Source organism: Artemia franciscana, chromosome 15 (assembly GCF_032884065.1).
Source record: "Artemia franciscana chromosome 15, ASM3288406v1, whole genome shotgun sequence".
In the NCBI taxonomy this organism is placed as follows: domain Eukaryota; kingdom Metazoa; phylum Arthropoda; class Branchiopoda; order Anostraca; family Artemiidae; genus Artemia; species Artemia franciscana.
The window spans coordinates 32,322,036-32,345,338 of record NC_088877.1 but is presented as its reverse complement, the minus strand read 5'-3'; the positions used below and the strand labels follow the sequence as shown (position 1 = coordinate 32,345,338).

At 34.5% G+C, this 23,303-nt stretch overlaps 2 protein-coding genes across 3 annotated transcripts in view; both read left to right on the top strand.

The window, feature by feature from the left end:
* The window catches only part of LOC136036368 (chitooligosaccharidolytic beta-N-acetylglucosaminidase-like), a 579,146-nt gene that overhangs the window by 192,452 nt on the left and 363,391 nt on the right, over nt 1–23,303 (top strand). The window lies entirely within an intron of this gene.
* LOC136036364 (uncharacterized) lies at nt 375–22,135 on the top strand (the record flags this gene model as incomplete). 2 transcript variants are annotated; one of them, XM_065718530.1, is given in 7 exon segments in its annotated part: nt 375–408; nt 2,996–3,226; nt 4,033–4,206; nt 5,151–5,273; nt 10,146–10,315; nt 12,377–12,554; nt 21,853–22,135. In XM_065718530.1, coding segments are annotated over 7 exon segments (982 nt in total), but the record flags the coding sequence as incomplete, so codon positions are not given.

Sequence of the window (23,303 nt, the reverse complement as noted above, 5' to 3'; positions counted from 1 at the left end):
GAACTAGGGGTTTTCACTGTAATTCGAAACTACTGTGGAAAAGTAGTCCATATTCTTGTCTCAAGTGTAAAAAAAAAAACTATCGTGATTGGTTTTCAATAAAAACAAATAAAACAACAGAATAAAGGTGATAAAATGATGACACACTTGTCTTCTGTAATTTTCCTTGGCTCAGTCCTTTCTCTTTTGTTTGTTTATTATTTGGCAAGTTCCTGTTTATTTCTTTTAAGAAAAATTAGTTTTGTTTTTTGTTCAAGATTTGTTGTACATTTTAATTTTATTTAAAATTAAAGTATTTTTTTTATTTAATTTGTATTATTGCAGTCAGCCATGGGAGATAAGAAACAACTAACTGTTGATGACGTCCCAGATGCTTTTGAAACCCTCAGAGGAGAAAATGGTTCAAAGGTATAATTTTGTTCATTATTAAAAGTTTTCAAACTTTTATTTTTGTAAGCATTTTTATCATTATGTCATTTGAGTCTTCATGTTTTCGAACATCCTTGTTATCATGTCATGTTGTCAAATACTGTTCTCAGAAAGAGAATATTTTAAACCCAAAACTCATTATCATACTTTCTATTATATCCATATGATAGTTCCATCCAAATTTCACATTACCATAGGCGTAGCCAAAATTTTGTATAGTTGGGGTAATTCTTCTGATAATGATTGAAATGGTTTTAAAAATGTCAACATATTTTGTCTTGTTGCCTCTTTAGTGACCATAGGCAGTGATGTTGCAAAAAACCATGAAGAACCAATGTTTACATATTTATATTTTGATGTTTAAATATTTTGTATTATTTAATATGTACTATTCAAATATTTAGTCTAATTTTGTATATGTCATATTTTTAAAAGTTCGATATACTTTACAACACATATATTTGAGTGCTACAGCACAGCTTATCTGGCAGGAAATATTGAACGTACATCTGAAAGACAAAAGACCAATAAAGATACTGACAAGCTACTTAAGGGAATTGCAATGCAGCAGAGGAAAGATTACAGCACAAAACATGATTGGTTTTCTTCTGGATAACAATATTGTTTGAGTCAGTTTTCTCATAGAGTTCTCTAGTGCGGAAGAGAGTGAGAGCGAGCGAGAACGACCCGCCTTCTATAGGCCTTACATTGCTGGGAACAAGCAGCTTGAATACTCGTAAATCCCAAAACCGCCCAATTCCATCGTCTTTGCTTTTCTATTTGTTCAGTGTTTATCATTTTGTAAAGATTTTTGTTTTTCTGATGATCTGATTGATTTTTTACTTGTTGTGTATTTAGATGAAGCCTCCTAGAAGCTGAATGGGGTCTATTATAGATTCCAGGTGCTGTTTTTTTTTCAAAAGAAGAAGAAGAAACTTGACATTATTATTAGTAAAGACGGTGAGTACAGTGGAAATATCAAAATTAGAATAGCTAAAAATGTTTTTTCACAGCTGGAAAACCTTTTGAAGAATAAGAAGATAAGTCTGCAAACCAAGATTAGAATATTTGAAGCTATAACGATGACAGTGGTCAAGTATAGTTCAAAAGCGTGGGTACTCCAAAAAACGGTGAAGGATTTGCCATATGCTTTTAAGAGAAATTACCTATGGACTGTTATGAGTACCCGACTGACTGACCGTATCTCAAACAGCAGTTTTATGAAAAATGTGGTTTAATATTTTTTTCTAGGGTTATAATGAGATGGTAGTGAAGATGGTCAGGATTCTTTCTGCGGATGAAGGAAGACCGATTACCCAAGATTGTCCTTAATGGGTAATAATCTAGAGCCAAACGAAAACAGGTCGTTACCAAATGATGTGAAGAATATGATAAGAAAAAAATTATGGGGAATAGGAACTTCTTGGGAGAGTATAAAGAGGGAAGCTTTGAATAGATTGGAAAGGAGGAGGAGTGTGCAGGGCTGTGTTGGCCTTAGGCAGCTTGGCGCTGCAGTAAGTTGTTAATAGCAGTAGTATAGTCCAACTTGAATCAGAGCTGAATATTGAAGAGCCGAATAGTGGATGTTATCAGAAATAAGAATGATGATTTCAGTCTTCAGATACAACTAAAAACTTCATAACGGTAGAACCGACATAATTTCAATCCAATAACTTGCCTATCAGGTATGCTGTGAATTATCCAATTATCTGAATCATCTAAAAAGGGCTAGTCATAACAGGCTGTGTCTGAACGATAAAAAGGTTCCAGTTACAAATAACCAATGAAAAGTGGAACTGGCTCGCAAGAAGTGAAAATTATATTAAATAGCGACTGAAAAAGCAAGGTGTTTGAGAATAACTGTTTTTTTTTGTCATACTCTTTTATCTGCAAACTAGCATCAATAATTGGGGCTCAGTTATGATTGAACAATCAGCTATGTTTTAACTTGAGTTATGTTATTAAGCAATGAGCTCAGTTATGATTCTTGAAGTTCTTGATACCAAAATGAAAAGTTCTCGAGTGCAGACAAAAGTAATATTTGGGGTTCGGTCAAATCTTCAGTGTAATAATTTTGAGCTAGTACTAGAAAACTCTCCACTAGTGGCTTAAATTTGCTTGCCAAGTCTGCCACGTTCTTGTCTCCACGTAAAGAATGGTCTTGAACTCTTTTGCTAGTCATACTGTTTACTTTCACGCAAATATATTTGAATAAGCCTAAATTTTTAAACTAATTTTAGATAATAGAATATAAAAAATCAAAATTACTGTTAATTCCAATTCAAATTTGGAAAAATACTTTATATTGAGCGTTTACCTCTTTGTCATTCAGATTGTTCTAATCTATGTTAGTAATAACTAGTTGAGAATTTTGATATAAGAACAAAAAAAATCAATAGATGATCATTTGTTAAAATATTTTTCTTCTGTTATCTGTGACTTTGAATACATGAAAACCAAGTGTAAATAAATGTAATTACGTACATAAATAAAGTTAAAAGAGTGATTGAAATTGCTGCGCTGATATCAGCATTGAAAGTGCTGATTTGTCATCATTTATTTTTAGATTACCCAGAAAATACATTCACCAGCAGCTCAGGCATTCTCTAAAAGCATTCTTCCAATTCAGCTTCGGGATAAGTCGCATGATATATGGCTGCACCCATCAGTAAAATTTTTATCAGACTCAGTTGGTGATGCCAGTGTCTTGCTGACGACCCAGAACAGTGGTTCAAATGAAGGTCATGTGGAGAGTCATTCAATTGATACTAAAGAGTTTTCAGATGTCATCCAAGAGGTAGATGTCTATATATTTGCCTGTGCTTTATCAACATATTCACCATTACTCAAAAACTAGGTGGATAATATATTAAATTTGGATTACTGTGACGCTTGTTTTGTAAAATGCCTAAAAAATTCAGAATAGAATGGGAAAACACTAGGAGGGGTGAACCCTAAAGGTATAGGTTCACTAAATGATAGTAGTAACAAAAAAAAAAATCTTTAATGGCAAGACCAACCAAAATTCTTGAAGAATTTCACATAGCCAAATTCTGAAGAAGAAAAAACTATGGGCCATAAATGACGTAAAAGGAGGTTGTTTTCACTATTTTTCATTATTTCATTGCTTTAATCATTATTATTTTCATTTTTCCTCACCATATGCTGAAAATATGAATTAGATACGAACATTTTGCTGAAAATCATAATACCAAGTCACTTTGGTAAAAAAAGGAAAGAAAACAAATTCGTTTTTATATAAAAATTCTTGCAATTTTCTAAAATGTTTGAAGTTTAGAAAATAACCTTGTAGGTTATTTTGACCGCTTTCAACTTCCGTTAGATGAATTCCTTGGAGGCAGAAATTTTGGATTGTTATAAAGTTTGCAAAATCACGTATTCAAAATAAACTGAAGTCCCTACCAAAAATATCAACTCCTGCCTATTCATTCCATCATATTTATCTGGCTTTTACTATTAATTTATACAAGTATAGATTTTACTTGGAAAACCACAAAATCAATCTTAAATTCAGATGAATTTATTTTAAATCCGTCACATTTGCATATCGGTATTTTTTTCTTTTTTATTGCTTATTTTTAGATCCGATTCCCAACTGAAAAGCTTCGAGATAGTACAGATCAGGCTAATTTGCTACGTGTTGTTAACACACAAGAGACAGAGGCTGAAGTTACATGTGGAACAATGCAGGCAGCGTTTGGAAACTCTGCTCTTCCAAATGCTCCACCAAAGTGGTTCCTGGAATACATGGAAGGAGTGAGTAAAATCGTCTTCCTTCGTTTTATAGCAAAAAAAGAATCAGCTGGCAAATTCAGTAGCATAGAAGGGTACAGGAGAAGGGATGGCTATTCCCAATCACGTTTGATCCTTAAAAAAGGCTATAGATATTTGATTTTTCAATCATATCCAGCCCCAGTTTTTACAACTACCTAGTCTATACATAGTCCTAGTACCTATTTTATAAGACAGTTTGAGTGTCGTCTATGATTTTCGGAAAGGAAGGATAATTTTAAGAAAGTGTTTCTGGTATCTTTTACACCAAACATTGGGAAGGGGGTATGGGGTAAAAGCAGATTTAAGTTTATGATTTACTCCCTCTACCTTTTAGTTACCTTTTGACAGAAGCTCAATTTTCTTTTGCCAGCTGAACAAAAAAAAATCTAGTAAAAATGAAAAGGCCAAATGCATCGCTTTATCCTTTCTGGACACTAAGAACTGATGGAAATTTTACTTAAATATGGAAAAAAGGCTGTTTTAAACAGCTTGTGTCAACATACTGTGAAACTAAAAATAAAATCATGCAAGTTTCAATTCAGGCTCATACGCAGTCTAGTTGGAAGGGGGGGGGGGGTATGCTTTGGGGCCTGGGCTGCTTCCGAAAGCATATTTTCCACTCTTGGTAAAATTATCAAATAGCTTGATTCTCTCCCTCCCCCTCCAAAAAAACAATGTATGCCTATTTCTAACAACTATTTTGTAGGCCAATAGTAGACATGTCTAATATCTGTACTGATATGATATCACACTTTATATTGATTGTATATATTCTTATTCAAGGTTTTCCTTAATTTAAGTTAGCCTACATTACTTTCTTAAATGGTTATTTCTGTATTTCAGTTTAAAAGAGAACTCATTAAGAAGTTTAGTCTAATTTAAGTTAGCCTACATTACTTTCTTAAATGGTTATTTCTGTATTTCAGTTTAAAAGAGAACTCATTAAGAAGTCGTTATCTCGATTGGACATAATTGAAGACAAACATGAAGACAAACCTGAAAATGTTGTTGCAATTGACAACCCAGCTGGCGGGTCAAAAGAAACCACAGTAAATTTTTATTTTCGTTTTATTTTTTTATTAGGGCCAACTTCCGTTAATTTTTCCTAAAAATAACCAAGTTTGCTTCGATTAAGACTGAATAAGGATATTTCCAATCACAATAACTGTTTAATCATATCATATAACATTAAACATATTAGCGTTTATAGATTATTCTATATTTTTAGTTAATTGCATTAAGACGTTTTTGTTCTCTTTTTTTTGGAAACATCGAAAATGGTTCATACAGACTAAACGAAATTTGTATGAGCGTCTAAAGTTCACTGAAATAAGCTTAATCATTTCTGAGTAGTCTTTTGTGGTTTCTAAACTTCATGTAATCGGCTTTATCATTTCTGAATAGCCTTTTATGGTTTCTAAACTTCACTGAAATAAGCTTTACCATTTCTGAATAGCCTTTTATGGTTTCTGAACTTCCCTGAAATAAGCTTTATCATTTATGAATAACCTTTTATAGCTTCTAGACTTCATGAAATCGGCTTTATCATTTCTGAATAACCTTTTGTGGTGTCTAAACTTCACTGAAATAAGCTTTATTATTTCTGAAAAACAGGAAGTAAGGGTTTAAAAAAGAAAAATAATTCAATTTGATTGTATATTAAAATTTATTTTTGTATCTTAACCATTACTACTAATACTAATAACAACTCACCGCAACACCAAGCCGTCTGAGGCCAACAGCTACGCACTCTCCTACTCCATCCCAATCTATTCAAAGCCTCCCTCTTTACACCCTCCCAGGAAATTCCTATTTCACTTAGATCTTTCTTGTGACATCCTCCCGCCCCAATCGCGGATGACTTGCTTTCTGTTTAGCCCTAGACGGTTTGCTGAGAAAGAAAATATTTGGAATCAGTTTTCCTTCATCTCCAGATTGTGCCCTAGCCAGCTCAACCTTTCTCTCATTATAGCCCTAGAAAGCGGGGTTAAATCACACTTTTCGTACAACCTAATGTTTGAAATACGATCAGTCAGCCGGGTACCCAGAACGATTTGTAGGCAATATCTCTGGAAAACATCTACCAAATCTTCATTCGCTTTTCATAGTGCCCATGCTTCAGAACCATATTTGACCACTGTCATCACTGTAGTTTCCAATATTCTAATCCTGGTTTGCAGACTTATTTTCTTACTTTTTCGAACTTTTTTCAACTATGAAAAATCACCCTGAACTTTGGCTATTCTACTTTAACATTTTCACTGATCCCACAATTCTTACTAAAATTAATACCAAGGTAAGTGTAGCTGTCTACCTGATCAGTCATTTCGTTACCTAACATCATCTTTTCATCTTCACTTATTCCTATCCTTAGTGACTTAGTCTTCTTAATATTAATTTTCAAATCTATTCTTGCATCCTTAACTCGCAAAACTATTAAAAACTCATTCATTTTGCTCACACTTTCATATAGGATGCTTAAATCATCGACAGGACATTTTGAGACGTATTGACTGACAAATTTAGACGATTCGAACAGATAATTGGACTTACTAGGAGTTTCTGAAGCTCATATACCAGGGGTAGGAAATTAGGTGACACAAACTTTATTTACTCAGGCAGGAAGGATGGGGTACATAGACAAGAAGTAGGACTCCTGATGAAAAAGGAAGCTGCTAAGCGTTGTTTAGACTGGGGAGGTATCAATAATAGAATACGAATCGCTCATTTTATGTCTTAATGTTTAGGGTATGGTGTGTTTATAAGGAGATTTTTACGCCCAGGTCGGTAGAAATAGGGATAAATGGTATGTTAGCCTGGGTAAATTTGGCGTAGGAAAGGAAAACGATAACGGCTACAGATTGCTGCAATTTTGTAGCTATACCAATCTAGCTATAAATAATCCAGATTATAAAATAGCCCATAAGTTAACGTGGTATTCATATAATGGTAAGACAGCAAACTCTATTGATTATTTAATTGTAAACCCAAGACTTGCAGGATCAATATAAGATACTAGGGCGTATAGGAGTGCTGTTATTGATTTTAAAAGTAAAGATAACCATCTACTTGTGTCTAGCGTTAATTTTAAAGCTGAAATTTGGAAGGGTAACTACCTCCCAGGAAGTTGTGATGTTAAGAAAATTGGGTAAGCAGCAAGTAATATTAGCGAAAAGGCTTTATGTTTAACACAGAGGAGAAAGGACTTCTACAAAGACTATCTGAGTGATAGATCATTGGAAAACAAGAGGAAAGTAAAGAAAGCGGAGAAATCATTAAAACACGAACTAAGGAGGTGTAAAGTGGCAGCCATGGATAAAATTTCCAAGGATGTGAAAAATACACCTAGATTGCATAATAGTAAAATACTGTACTGGCATGTAAATAAATTGAGAGAGAGTTGTTAATCCGGACTTATCCCAGTTAAAGATAGGAAATGAGTCACAATTAGTGATAAGGAAAGAGTTAAAGAGATGTAGGCAAAATATTTTGAGAATGGGCTAAACCGATATAGAGATGCAGGAAAGGATATAAATAAAAAATTCTGTGATACCTTGGATGTCAGTGAAGATTGCAAGGAATCATTAGCGACAGTAATGAAAGGATTAAAAAATAATAAGGCCCCAGGTTTTGATACATTGATAAATGAGTTCCTTAAATATGGTGGCTCTGTGGTTAGAATTAAGTTGTTAAAGATTATGAATAAGGTTTTTGAAAAAGAGAAGAATCTAGCGAATTTAGGACAGCCCCATTTACACCGCTGTATAAGAAAATGGATAAGGGTGAGTGTGGTAATTATCGAGGCAATAACCTGGTCTCTGTAGGTAGCTAATTACTTAGTAATATGATACTGTTTAGACTGAGATATGCTGTAGACAAAGTGATAAGGAAGAACAGTGCAGTTTTAGACAGGGTAGAGGACGTGTCGACCATATTTTCACTTGTTGTTCAAAAATTTAAAAGTGCCTGAGTTATCAAACACCTTTGGTCCTCAGTTTTATATATGAGCAAGCGTTCGATTTTGGTACTAGAAGAGCTTTAGCAAAGGTCTTATCCTAGTAAGGTATACCAGACAAATACACTAAAGTGATTAGTGCTATGAACGAGAATAATACTGCTACTTTTAAGGTAGGAATTGAGGTTAGCAACTGGTTTTGTTTATATGGTCCCCATTTATATGGGTCATTTTGATGCACTTTGTCTTAAGGACACAGGATAGGCAATGGGAGAACATGGAATCAAATAGGGTGTAACGACTTTCCCGGACATTTTGCTGTCGATAAGGAGTTGGGAGGGATTCAGTAATTTGGTGAGTTTGGTGCTTCTGGACGTGCTAGGACGATGAAAATTGGTAGGCGTGTCTTGAAGCTGCACAAATTGACTTGATAAAGTCGTTTTCCCAGATTCGAACATCTGGGGTCTAAAGGGAGAGAAAAAATTAGATATTTATAACTTACGAGTGGGTGATCAGATCTTGACGAATTTTTATATTTAAAAGGACATCGTGACTCAGAGCTCTTATTTTAAATCCTGACCGGCATTAAGCCTCTGATTTTTATTTTAAATCAATCTATTGATTCTTAGAATTTTGTTAGAGCTCATATCATATGAGCTTTTGGCTCTTAGCTCTTCTTGCCTCGTCACAAGTGCCTTTTGAGCTCCTAGTTCTTGATTTTACGAAGAGGGGTGACTTTTACAACATAGCCTAGTTGTTTTTTAAGGGATTTGGACTGCTTGCGCTGATTTGGGTTGAAAGTTATTTTTTTACTTGGTTTTTAATAAGTTTTTAATTATTAAGACTGTCTCTTTTTACAAACCAGTTTGAAACAAGGTTTCAGTTACATTGTGTGGTCTATGGTATATGAGTGAGAATTTTACTAGACAGGGGGAGGGGTCAGTGTGCAGAGAAATAAGCTAATTGAATGTAAAATAAAAAAGGAAATATTTTCCCAAGCACTTGTAGTAGGTGGGACCCTAGTTTTAAACAGTATGCAAAATATATTAATTCTACTTCAGTTATGTTCAGCTAAGTGCCAAACTTATTTATTACAAATGATGATAAACACAATTCTTCTCATATAAAATAAGAACACTTGAGACAACAAAAAGTAAACGAGGAAAAAAACAAAATAGAAAAATAGAAGCTTTGCAGAAAAGAAGTTTGCCTCTTTGTGATATAGTAAAATGTTCCTTTTTTTCTTTTTAAAATCATTTACTTTTCTGAAATCTGTATTGAAAAAGTGAACATAGTGAAAAATACACTTCGCGGGATAAAGGAGGCCCAAGACACTCCATCATTTTGATCGAAAGCTTCCGTCAGTCGATTGAGGTTTCCTTCAATCGACCCTCAATCTCGACTAAAGCTAATTTCAAGCTCAATCGTCTTGTACTCGCGGTTGAAATTTGTTTTATGTATTTTTCCCAGTATTTATCACTGGCCCTTTATCAGTGTTCGTATCTTTTTAAATGCTTCTTCTTTGATTAAATATTTGTAAATCTTTTGCGTCCCTTCAACTCAAATGATTTATTGATGAATGCCAATCAGGGAATAAATGTAACAAGAGGAGGCAGATTTTGATTGGAATCGCGTTTATAACATCATTTTCTATGAATTTTGCTGCTATGCAAGTATTCTTCATAAAGAATATGCTGTAACCAGATTCTAGCTTGTTTGGGACAAATTGGTTATTTTCTTTTTGATTATATTCTGGTACAAATCACTTAAGTCCAGTCAACCCAGAAATTTAGATCATATCTGAAGTTTTACAACTTGGTTCTGTCCAAAGATGGAGGGATGGATTTCATTCAAATATTAAGTTCAAGGAGTAACATTAATGTCTTCCCTTTGAAGTACCTTACAAACATTCCCATCATGTTCTGTAACATTAATAGACCAAATTCATGGTGTTTTGTTTTTTCAGACAATGAACGAAAAAGAGCGAAATTACTTTCACAAGATCGTAGAACAAGACACGTTGACATCTGAGACAGAAATGAAAGATTACATACCTGCAGAGGGTGCCAAAGGCAGAGGCGGGAAAGGAAGAAAACGAAAAGCCAAGAAAGATCCAAATGCTCCCAAACGTCCACTGTAAGTGTTGCCCTTTTTGCCAGTTGAGAATTTCAGTTGGTGGTTTGTTCTATTTATTGTGAATTGATCTTTATTATGTGTTGCATTTTTTGTTAGTGATGAGAAATGAGTAAAAAAGGTATCATGACCAGTAGCCATGATTTGCATACTTGCCTCTGTTGTCTCTTTTTCTTTGGTTCAAAGGTTGATTAAAGATTGTTTAGAGCAACGGAATTTGATAAAAGGAGAGGGTGGTTTGAAAACACTTCCAATTGTCGTTGATTTAGCATAATGAAATACTATGGATTTTCTATTGTCCTTTCCTTAATGCTATCTTGTAAATCATCTGTTTGTCAAGGGAGAAGGTTTTAGTTCTCCAGGGACTGGATCTATGCTGTCAATTATAGGTCAGAGTTTACATTGGTGTCTGGCTAAAGTGGGTTTATTAAGTAACTTGTCATGATTAATTCTTGAATTTACTCTAATTGACCTGTGGTCGGGTTTTTTGGGATAGGGCGGGGGCCTTTAGATACCAGCAGAAAATTGTGTAGTTTTATAAGCAATTTTGTTTTTATTGCTGGATATACATATTAAGCTTTCTGTTATTAATTTTTTAACTCACATAGATCAAATAGACTAAAATCGAATAGTTGTGGGCATCAAGTCATGGCTAATTGTAGAAAGAGCCAAGCAATTTTTAATATTTATTGATCGGATTAAGTATTATTTGTCAGAGGCTGGTATAATCCTTTTTGCAGACGATACTCTTTTACTTGTAGCTGCTCCATCAGTTGATCTACTTTTTGATAAAATCATAAAGGCAATGACCGAGTTTATTGAGTGGGAAGATTTCAATCTTTTGACATTAAATTATAATAAAACTAACTACATTCTATTTTCTCGGATATCTAGTATTGAAACAAATTTAGATTTAATAATAAACGGAGATCAAATAAAAAGAGTAAAGGTAACAAAGTATTTAGGTTTTATGATTGATGAAAATCTATCATGGAAAACACATTCAAATATTATAGCTTCAAAGTTGTCCAGATCTCTGGGTGTGCTTCACCGAGTTTAAAACCTATTATCCTATAAAATTCTTCGGTTACTTTATTTTGCTATTTTTTACCCGTATATTTGCTATGGTTGCTCTTTATGGGCTAGTAATTTTGTATCATGTTATAAAAAAATCCAAAATAAAGCCGTTAAACTTTTATCACCTAAAACTTTATTTACTCATAATATTAATGAACTTTATACTAAGAATCAACTTTTTGATATTTCAAAAACAAGAGACTACCAAGTTAGTATTTTAACATATAAATTTATTAATAATATACTTCCCTCTTCTTTCGAAAATTTTTTCTCCATTAATTGTGATCTTCATAGCCACGATACACGAGGGGCATCAACTCTGGTACACCCATTTAGAAATATGGCTAGAGCTTCTTTCGTGATTAGAAATTTTGCCCCGTCTGTGTGGGATATTATTCCAATTGAAATAAGAAATTCGAGTCATTTGGCTTCCTTCAAGGCTGTTGTTAAGAGCTTCTTCCTTGCAAAAGAATAGTATGGTAATGATGCAAAAGTATCGTAATAATGTGTGAGTGTCATAAGTAGAATCTTTGTATGTAGTAATATGTAGAGTACAGATGATTGCCATCTGCTGCCAACAAGCCTCTCGGGGCTTTCTTAGCAGGTGCAGCAAAATGTTGTGTATACATGTTTTTTGAAATAAATGAATCTAATCTAAAAAAAAAATCTAATCATTTGTGAGCAGAGTTGTCTATCTATTATCCGACACCACCTTCAACCCTAGATTCCTTGGATAGGAATCACAATTCTGCAGATGATATTGCCGTCTAACATTTTCTGCCCTTCCTAATGGTGTATGGTTTCTTGGTACAGCTCTATGTTAAATTCTTTCGTAATGTTGAAAAAGAAAGGGTCAAAATGTTCAATCGCGTTTTTCTTTTAATGAGTTGGAGAAGTATGAGAATTTTGCTCTTGGGTTGCGATATGCTGCCGAGCTGTACCTTCGCTAAAGCATTATCCCCTTAGTTTCATTATTATTATTTTTAGATCTGCTTACTCGTGGTTTTGTAAGGATGAAAGATCAAAAATTGATCTTGGTGTACCGCTCCAACGCGGTACCGGGGGAGCTGTGAAGGAATTTAGAAGGAGGTGGACTGAAACTAATAAAAATGCAAAGAAGATGTATGAAGAAATGGCCAGCAAGGACAAGAAAAGATACAAAGTGGTATGTTGTTATTTAATGTTTTAAAACGGCTTGTTTCTTGTTGTATTTATTTGTTTTATTTATTCTTTTTTTTTGCCTATATTAGTTTTGTATTGCAATTACCATAGATTAGTTACCCGAAAACTTCCCTAATGACAGAAGAATAAAATCAAAAATGCAGTTCTGTTTTTTCTAATGAGACCATGGACTATTGTTTTTTAAATTTTGTCACTATGGACTATGGTACTTACATATTTATTATTGGAAACAGCGGGAAGCTTATATAAAATAAGAACTTTTACTGCAACTACCACAAAACAAAAAAAAAGGAAGGCGAGAATGAGAAAACCAGATAAATGAAAAAAAATATGTACATATACCAAATATGTTTGACAGTTTGACTGATATTTAACTGATTATATAAAAAGTTGTCGTGTTGATGGCTAGCGGCTAAATTTGACAAAAATAAAATAAAAAGTAAGTTTCTGTTTGATCTATCAGTCTTCTGTGAAATTGGGGCCAATGGATATGGGATCTCGCGACCCTTTGGACATATTGTTTCAAAAATTATATCCAATAATTATTTCATACTTTAAAATGTTGTCCAGTTAATCACTAATATAATACAAATGGCAATTAGGAGGGATACAGGAGGTTATTTGAGTCTAGTTGTATTAAAATCATGTCTTCGGCTACGTGAAGAGAACAAGGAGATGATTGGTATTTTTCTTCAATGTGCAGGGTTTAATGCCAAAAGATATCTGGCTAAGAATTTTATTTCAAGTAGAATTGTTCAACCTTGTTTTTCAGAAGTAGCAGTTCCACTTCAACCTCCCAGTTTATGTAGTTAGTTGAGGTTTGGAAGATGGAAGTACATTACCTCTCATAGATGAATCAAGCCCATATTTTTCTGTTGATGAAATAATTTATTGCTGTCAAAAAAAGGAGAGGACAGGTAGACAAGATCTTCACCTTTGGTTTAAGTGTAAGAAGAACTTGTAACAATTTGGAGTTCCTATGATATCGCGTGAAAAGAAATATCGCACAACCGACTGTTACTTCTCTTTGAAGCTTGTCCACCATTTGTCTACTGCTCCATGGTTCCGAAATCCTCTTTCATTCTTTTAGAGTGAGCTCAATGACCTGGTGAGATGCTTTCAAAAGACAGCAGAAGTCTGAATGCGCAACCTGCTACTAATTGGGTATTAGGACGATCAGGTTTATTGTAATGATTGTCACTCCTGAAGTGCAGATTTGCTGATTTGCTGCAGAGTTGCAGATTTGGAACTCTGCAAGAGTTGCAGAGATGCAACTCTGATGTGCAGAGTTGCAGATTTGCTGATTAGCGTAAGATGGCTTAAAAGCTGTCTTGTTGCATAATGGAAGTAAATTTGAATCTTTTCCCATCGGATACTAGTTGACACAGAAATTAATCTACAATGATTAAGAAATTCAAATATTAAAAACATCAATGGAGGTGGAGGGTGTTTCAAAACACTAGCCGTATTGTGGGGTTAGAATAGAGACTATGCAAAATATCCTTGCTTACTTTGTTTGTTTCATTAGAAGAGCTAGTGATTCGAACTGGACAATGGTTGACTGGCCTCCTCAGGACAGTTTAACACTTTATCGAGAAGTGCCATTATTACCTCTCCATATTAATTTGAGCTTGCAAAAGTTTGTCAAGTCACTGCAAAGAAATGTGGATTGTTTTTGTATTTTTCTAGTTCGTAAGTCATTTAAGGTTTATTATACCTTTGTCTCAAGACAAACAAATTCCGCTAGGAAGTGCTGATTGAACTTTTTAAAATTTCACCCCATTTTCCTTATTGGTCAAAAGCAAAATTTAAGGCGGGCCTAAATAAACCAATGAAATTAATTTTTGTCTAAAGCTTCGAAGATTGATATTTTTACACAGAGTTTTCTTCTGATTAGAATTTACGACAAAATTTCCGTCAGCGGTATTTAGTTAGATAATGGCAAGGGATTTTTTTTCTCTTAAACTTACAGTGTCTTATTGGAAATGTCCATATGTTCCAATATGTCCTTCAGCAGAGAAATAGTAATATATTCGTCTGCGTCTTGCAAAGCTTGGTTATCGACGGGTGAAGAGCCAATGAGCACCGTAATTCTCTAGCACAAAATGCCCATTTTTAAGAAACTGTGACGACATGCATAGAGTGTATTTTAAAATTTATTGTTTTTCTACTTTTATATGGCACTTGGTATCTATCAAGTGACACTGTAGATACTAAGTACTTGGTATCTACAAAATGAGGTATTTTTAACTTATGAAGGAGTGATCGGATCTTATTAAAATTTGATGTTTTGAAGGATATCGTGTCTCAGAGCACTTCTTTTAAATCTGACCGGATCCAGTGACACTGGAGGGAGTTGGGGGGGGGGGAGAAATCTTGGAAAACGCTTAGAGTGGAGGGATCGGGATGGAACTTGGCGGGGAAAATAAAAACAAGTCTTAGATATGTGATTCGCATAACGGGAACGGATCTGCTCTCTTTGGGGGAGTTCGGGGGGAGGGTTAATTCTGAAAAAATAGAAAAAATGAGGTATTTTTAATTTACGAAGGAATGATCGGATCTTAATGAAATTTGATTTTTGGAAGGATATCGTGTCTCAAAGCTCTTATTTCAAATCTGACCGGATCCAGTGACATTTGGCGGAGTTGGGGGAACCTAAAATCTTGGAAAATGCTTTCAGTGGAGGGATCGGGATGAAACTTGGAGGGGGAAATAAGCACAAGTCCTAGATACGTGATTAGCTTTTGTCTTGGAAAAATCTTGGAAAACGCTTAGAACGGAGAGATCGGGATGGAACTTGGTGGGAAAAATAAAGAAAAGTCTTGGATACGTGATTCGCATAACGGGAACAGATCCGCTCCCTTTGGGGGAGTTTGGGGAGAGGGTTAATTCTGAAAAATGACACTGTCCCTCCTAAGTTTAATCCTGAAAAACTGAAATCCTTATAGCAACACGTGGAATTACCACATGTAATTTTATTTTTTAATGAATACTCGTACATAGATTGGGAAGTGATCAATATCATTCTTATGTAACTGGGTTAAACAGAGTCTGGCGAATGTGTAGACATATATATAATTATAACCAGAATAATTATAAGAAGAATCGGTAGAAATAGACTGTACCTAATACTCGAGATAAAATAAGCATATCAGCAGGGTTAACAAAAGAGCATATGTTTTATTTCTATAAGAATTATTGTTTTTTTGGTTTTTATTATCTCGTTTACTTTTAAAAGAATTTCATAGAAATTTATTTCTTGTAATACAAGTACAATCTAAACGATCACAAATTAAATATAAAAACAGTTTTTTTTCAACTGAAAGTAAGGAGCATAATTAAAACTTAAAAATAATAGAAACTATTACGTATATGAGGGGGGTTGCTACCTGTTTCATAATTTGCTCTTTAATCTAAAGTTTGACTTCTTGCCCCATTCCCGATCTACTTCTGAAGCACACGGGCGGCTTAAGAATCAAAAGCTTTCGAAAGTTATGAAAAACATTAGCGTAAAGAGTAAGGTATTTAGCAGGGGCATCCATATACGTAATAACTCCTGTTTGTTAGAGTTTTGATGATGCTCTTTACTTTAAGTTGAAACAACTGTTGTTGTATTTCATAAATGTTAAAAGAGGGGGTGGGGATACAAATACTTAACAGACACAAACTCACAGATATAAATCAAATAATAAAAGAGAGAACTAATAGATAATTTTGGATACACGGCGGGTTTCATAATTGAAAGGCTATCCAAAAGATTGACTGGAATTGATGACTTGATTAGAATACAAAGGGAAAGGTTTGCAGCTGAAAGGGAAGATGTACAAGGAAAACTGGATGTGCTGTTTTTTAATCGTTATAAGCGATCTGTAACTGTATAACGAAAAGAAAAAAAAATTTCTCTGTACAAAATTGACAGAAAAAAAAGAGTTCTCGGGATAATTAAAGAAAAAAAGACCATGTTTTAGTCTGTTTAGAAGTCCTGTAAACAAAAGTTTACATAAAACAAGAATTAAATTTCGTCAATTTTCCGTTTTTTCTCAGAGATCATCTTTTTTTTTTCTTTCATTTTCGATTGAGCTTCTATGACCTCAGGAAGCTCACGAACGTCCATATTTCGTGCGAGTCTTGAGTCAATAAGCTCGGGAAGTAAGCAATGTTCCCAAAAGTCCTTCATCTTCACTAAGTTTTCCTGGCCCTTCAATGACCTTTAAACCATGAAAAGATGCTTCTTGTTGCACGGCTATAATCTGATCTAGTTTTTGCTGACCATCGCTGTCTAATTGACCATATAGTTCTCTTTTTACTGAAATGTCAGTTTTGGGAATATTGTCCCTTTTATTATATCTGTAAAACAAAATGAGTATCAAACAGTTCGTGGTAACAAACTGTAGTAAGGAGCGACCCGGCTCAATGGTAACCGAAACTCTAAAAAACGGAATTTCGATACCAATAGTTACATCGAAAGAATCTGATTTCAAATATATAAGTTTCATCAAGTTTAGTTATACTCACTAAAAGTTACCGAGCCTGACAAAACTCCCTAAAAAGTAGAATCAAACGAAAATCACACCATGAGATTCAGCATATCAGACAACCCTGTTGTAGAAGTTACAAGCTCACATATACAAAAATGTGGAATTTCGTATTTTTTGCCAGAAGACAGATCACGGGTGCATGTTTATTCTTGTTTTTCCAGGGGTGATCGTATCAACCAAATAGGCCTAGAATATTGCAAGAGGGCTCATTCTAAAGAAAATAAAAATTTCTAGTGCCCTTTTTAAGTGACCGAAAAAATCGGAGGGCCCCTAGACCCCCTTCCCCGCTCATTGGTTTCACAAAGTCAACGGGTCAAAATTTTGAGATAGCCATTTTGTTAAGCATATTCAAAAACCTAATAACTATGTCTTTGGGAACGACTCAATCCCCCACAGGCCCAGGGGGGAGAGGCTGCAAGTTACAAACTTTGACGATTGTTTACATATAGTAATTGTCATTGCAAAGGGTACAGCCGTCTTTTCAGGGGAATTTTTCACAGTGGGGTTGGGGTGGGTCGGATCTTTCCAAGGAAGAATGTATCATGAGGGAATAAAATTTCCATTAAGAGAGAGGGGTGGCAGGATTTTCTAGTATTATTAAAAAAATAAGGTAAAAATAGATAAAAAAAAATGTTTTCGGCTGGAATTAAGGAGCAGCATTAAAACTTAAAACGAACAGAAAATATTATGTATATAAGGGGGTTCGTCTCCTCCACAATAACTTGCTCTTTAACCTAAAGTATTTTTAGTAATTTCTACTATTTATATCGAGGTCTTTGTGATTCAGGGGTTATTATTAAAGAATTGGGATGAAATTCGAGCTTTAGTGTTAAGACAAAGGTATTGAAGATTGGGCGAGCCTCCTCATATACGTAATAAAAATACACCAAAATAGAAGTTCGTTAATTTAGTTAATTCGCAAGTTGCGTATATTATTACTAATAAAAACGTTCGAAAAAAAAAAAACAGTTCTAGTTGTATTTTTAAGTAACCACAATTGGAGGGCAACTAGGCCGCCCCCACCCCTTTTTTTAAGTGTCCATGTCAAAACATGTATTAATGCAAAAACATTCCGAATTAAATTAACAAACAATTTTTTTAACTGCAAGTAAGGTTAAGTTTTAAGAAAACTTAAAACGAACAGAAACTATTCTGTGAATGAAAGGGGTTTTCCCCTCTTCAGGCAATTAAATAAAAAAAAGTTTTTCCAACTGAAAGTAAGGAGCGACATTAAAACTTAAAAAGAACAGAAATTATTCCGTATATGAAAGGGGCTGTTCCCTCCTCAACACCTAGCTCTTTACGCTTAAGTTTTTTTTTCAAGTTCTCTTTCTCGCAACTCTACTTTTTAAAACAGTAAAAAACTTTAGCGTAAAGAGTGGGGCGCTGAGGAGGGAACAGCCCCTTTCATATACGGAATAATTTCTGTTCTTTTTAAGTTTTAATGTCGCTCCTTACTTTCAGTTGGAAAAACTTTTTTTTTTATTTAATTGCCTGAAAGAACTATCAATTGGTCTAAATTGATCTAAAATAATTTATTAGGCCTGCCATTGGCATTGCTCAGCAGTTTTTCGAACTAATCACGCACATGATCAATAGAGTAAGTACATTAGAGTATCCTCTCGTATGAATAACACTGTTCTATGCAAAACTTTTCTAACCGTTTAAGAAAGTAGCCTTATTCTATGGAAATACACAAGTCTGTGACATAAAAAGATTTTCTTGTGCAAAATGCTCGAATGTAGCAAAAAAGAATAGTTATTAAAATTTACAGGGGAGAATTTTATACAGTAGGAACTTTCTCTAATAGGGGTTTTAATACGAGGGGTGGGGGTGCTCCAAGGAAGCCCCTTGAAAAAGAGGTGGCAAATTTCTTAACAATATTTGGAAAAATGACAAGAAATTAATTAAAAAAAGTAGTTTTTTAAACTGAAAATAAGGAGCAACATAAAAATATAAGATAAACAAAAGTTGGTGCTTAATAAAATCCTTATCTTAGGCTTGCTCTTTACGCTAAGTTTAACTTTTTGTTCCTATTCTAAAGAACGAATCCTGGAACATAAGGGATGTTTATTCGAATAAGAAGCTTTTTCTAAAAATCTTTAGCATGAACAGCAAGGAATTATTATTAACATTGGATTTACCTTTAACAGGATAGACTGAATAATAAAATTATACTACGTTCATAATTATAAAACAATAGAGGAGGAAATTAACTTGCCTTCGGAACTGTCCCAACTTTCTCCTTTTATTTAACGCTGCTGCTTTCTTATTACCCATTATCTTCTCATAGAACAATATTAGATACAATGTAAAGAAGCTTCTTTACATTATTAGATACGACCCAGAGATATCAACAGGCAGTTTACAGCTCTGATGAGTAACACCCAATCATATGTGTTCTCTCCCCAAAACCACCCACTGCATTAAATCTCCTGACGATAAACCCAAATTCAGCACTTGTGCGCCCTCTCGGATTCATTGAATATTCTCAATTTTCTGTTTTTTATAGAACTTTAAACTGCGTTTTTAAGACAAATTTAAGCAATATTGTAATTTTAACCACGCAAGTAAATAGATCAGGAAGTTCTGAATACAACGGTGTTTGTATATTTTTTTATTTTGATCGAAAATAAAGATATACAAAATTTTTAATGAGACCCTACTTTTAAAAAGTATTTACAAGGTTTTTGAAAGATAAAAAAAAATAAGGAAAACTAAAAAATCTAAGATAGAGATTTTCAAGAAAACAGTCTTCGCTATCGAATGGTATCTCTATCTTAATCTTGCGGTGAAGTACAAAGAAATAGAAGCTTCCAGAAATTTAACATGGGAAATCGGAACAGGGATCATAAACCTTAAGAACTCGGACCTTTATGCTTTATAAATCTGTAATATATATAAATATATATATATATATATATATATATATATATATATATATATATATATATATATATATATATATATATATATATATATATATATATATATATATATATATATATCAATAAATGTAGTGTCCGTTACACTATATTTACCGTTACACGAGATCAAAAAATTGAGGCGCTTTAAATTTTATTAAATTGCTCAAAATGTAAAAAACTGGTGATTGCACAAATATTTCAATATATTTTAACAATGGATTAAAGCAATTCGAAAACCTTAAAACAGAAAACCAAAAGTCTTAAGTTTAGAAGAAATTGTTGAAGTTTAGAATGTTTGCTGCTCAAAGAAAATTTGTCAAAGTGTCAATTAACGTCAAAAAGAAATTATTATTAAATTGCTTAAAATGTAAAAAAACTGGTAATTACACAAATATTTCTATATATTTTGACAATGGATAAAAGCAATTCGAAAACCTTAAAACAGAAAACTAAACCAATTTACGTCATCAATTGGATCCAAAAATGACATAGCGTTGCCGGGACCCAGAACACAAGGGACCATGAGAATCCATATATAGAAGCCTGCCGTGTGCCATGCTGGGGCCCTCGGTTGACCGGTGGCAAAGCCGCCGGGACTCAGCACTGTCTGTGGTTAGAACACAAGGGACAATGAGAATCCATATATAGAAGCCTGCTGCGTGCCATGCTGGGGCCCTCGGCTGACCGGTGGCAAAGCCGCCGGGACTCAGCACTGTCTGTGGTTAGAACACAAGGGACAATGAGAATCCATATATAGAAGCCTGCCGCGTGCCATGCTGGGGCCCTCGGTTGACCGGTGGCAAAGCCGTCGGGACTCAGCACTGTCTGTGGTTAGAACACAAGGGACAATGAGAATCCATATATAGAAGCCTGCTGCGTGCCATGCTGGGGCCCTCGGCTGACCGGTGGCAAAGCCGCCGGGACTCAGCACTGTCTGTGGTTAGAACACAAGGGACAATGAGAATCCATATATAGAAGCCTGCCGCGTGCCATGCTGGGGCCCTCGGTTGACCGGTGGCAAAGCCGTCGGGACTCAGCACTGTCTGTGGTTAGAACACAAGGGACAATGATAATCCATATATAGAAGCCTGCTGCGTGCCATGCTGGGACCCGGCGGCAAAGCCGACCGCCGGGACCATATATATATATATGGGATATAAATATCCCAAGTTTTCTCTCGTCAATTAAGCCTGTTTGAAACTTCTTTTTAACTTTGAAGTGTCGAGGACATCAAAACCATCACTCTTTGCCTTCTGGACCCATCTAAGGTCTCTTCACACTCGAAAACTAATGTTCTTATATATTTTTTTTTTTTTTGACTGATTGTTTCATAATTATGAGATTCTTATGGCAGTACCACTGTTGCCATGTCTACCGTGATTATGTTTGAGCGAAACTTATTAGTTAAATTTTAAAGTATTTTTTGTCCCCATAACTCAAAATACACCATTAACAATTTTTTAATGTCGAAGATAACTACACCTTCAAATGAAAGCTATATCTTAAGCTTTTTCGTGCCATATATTTTTAGCCTATTTCTTGCTGCATATGTTCATCTCTTAAAATTTGACACCCTCTGTAACTAAAAACTTCACAACTGCATCTGGATCTCTTCTTCATTAATTCCTGTTGTTCCCTATTTTTTATAAGTTTCTATTTAACCATTTGACAAAATCAGTTTTCATTGCTGTTGATATTTAAAGCTTGTTACTAATTCTGTATGTTCGGTTTGAAAAACTATGCTGTTTTGGAGTTACAACTGCTTTTTTCATTTAACTGAGTTTATTTGGTTACATTTTAATTTTTGTTCTTGCAGGAAATAGCCGCCTACAAAAAGAAACTAGCTGCCCCCGCCAAGTATGGGGCCGCGGCAGAGGCCCCATTCTAAATGTGAGAATTTAAAAAACAGTACAATTTAAAGTGTTCTTTATTAATTTAGAAGTTTGAAAGTGTTTTAATTCTTTTTTTTTGTCTTTTATAGAAGAAAGTGAAGCTTTCTGTAAAATTTGATTGTAAAATTTGTCGCCGAACGGATTTGTTTAGGATTCGGTTTTTCTTGATAAAAAAATGGATTTTTGTAATAAAAGATTTTCTGGAAATACTCTTTCAACAGGTTTTGGGAAGGATGCTCCTGCATTACATCCTTTGCATCGTCATATACGGATTTTTTTTTTTTTTTTTAATATTATTATTATTGTTTTGTTTTTTTTTAAACCTTACTGTAAAGTAGGGAGATGGGGTCAGAAAATTCAAGATGCTATCTCTGGTACTAAGGATTCCTCGTTGCAAATTTTGTGTTATCAGCTTAGACTACCTGGGATGGATGAGGAGTGTGCGTAGATGTGTTGGCCTCAGGCAGTTCGGTGCTGCAGCGAACTGCTAGTAGTTGTAATAACTTTGACTACTGTTTTCTCATCTCCAAATTGAAATCTTAATTTTATTACTCAAGGTTAATGCTCCCTGTAATTTATGTGATTCCGCAAGAGGTCTGCAGCTATAACTTGCACCAAGAGGACATGATACATTTACAGTTGGATTTAATAATTTTATATCTATCCACCGCGCTAGAGTTGTGGCAACATTTTTATCCAACTATTTTGAGCACATTTTTCTATCTAAAATATAATCCAAGGCAAATTTAAAAACCAGGGTTCTCAACCTATCGAATGATATCACGATTATTGTCCTACGTTGAACCATTCAAGATGCAGAGAATTAGCATACCCAGGACCGGATCTGAAGCACTGACGCTTATAGGCTCAAGTGTTTTTGCCGCTCCGCTTTGCGAGATTTCTGGGGCTATTCCTGGAAATTTGGGGATATTAGAAGCTATGAACAGAACGCAAATGAGCCGAAAGTAATGAGAGAGGTGACACAGAAATGTCAGCTGCAATTCTTTTGAAACACCCGACAGTTTATAAGTGGCCACGTTTTGTTGCTCTAAAATCACCTCTGTGAACAGGCAGCACGGTGGCGGTTTGTATATGGCACTTAGATGAAAATTAGATAAGTACATAATCAATGCATGAAACAGGCCGTGAACCTCAGGATGCCTTTAATTTTTTTTTCTACAAATTGTCTATGAAGTACTTGCTCATCTAAGGTTGATAAAGGTGCATCTACAATCAGGATAATATTTGGTGGAAGTTAAGGTTTCGAGCGTGGGCATTCTGTTTGTAAATTTCAGGTTTACTTACTTCGCATTCGAAGAGAATGTGTTGTCGTGTTTCTATTAGTCAATTTACGGTCTACAATTCGGATTCGTTA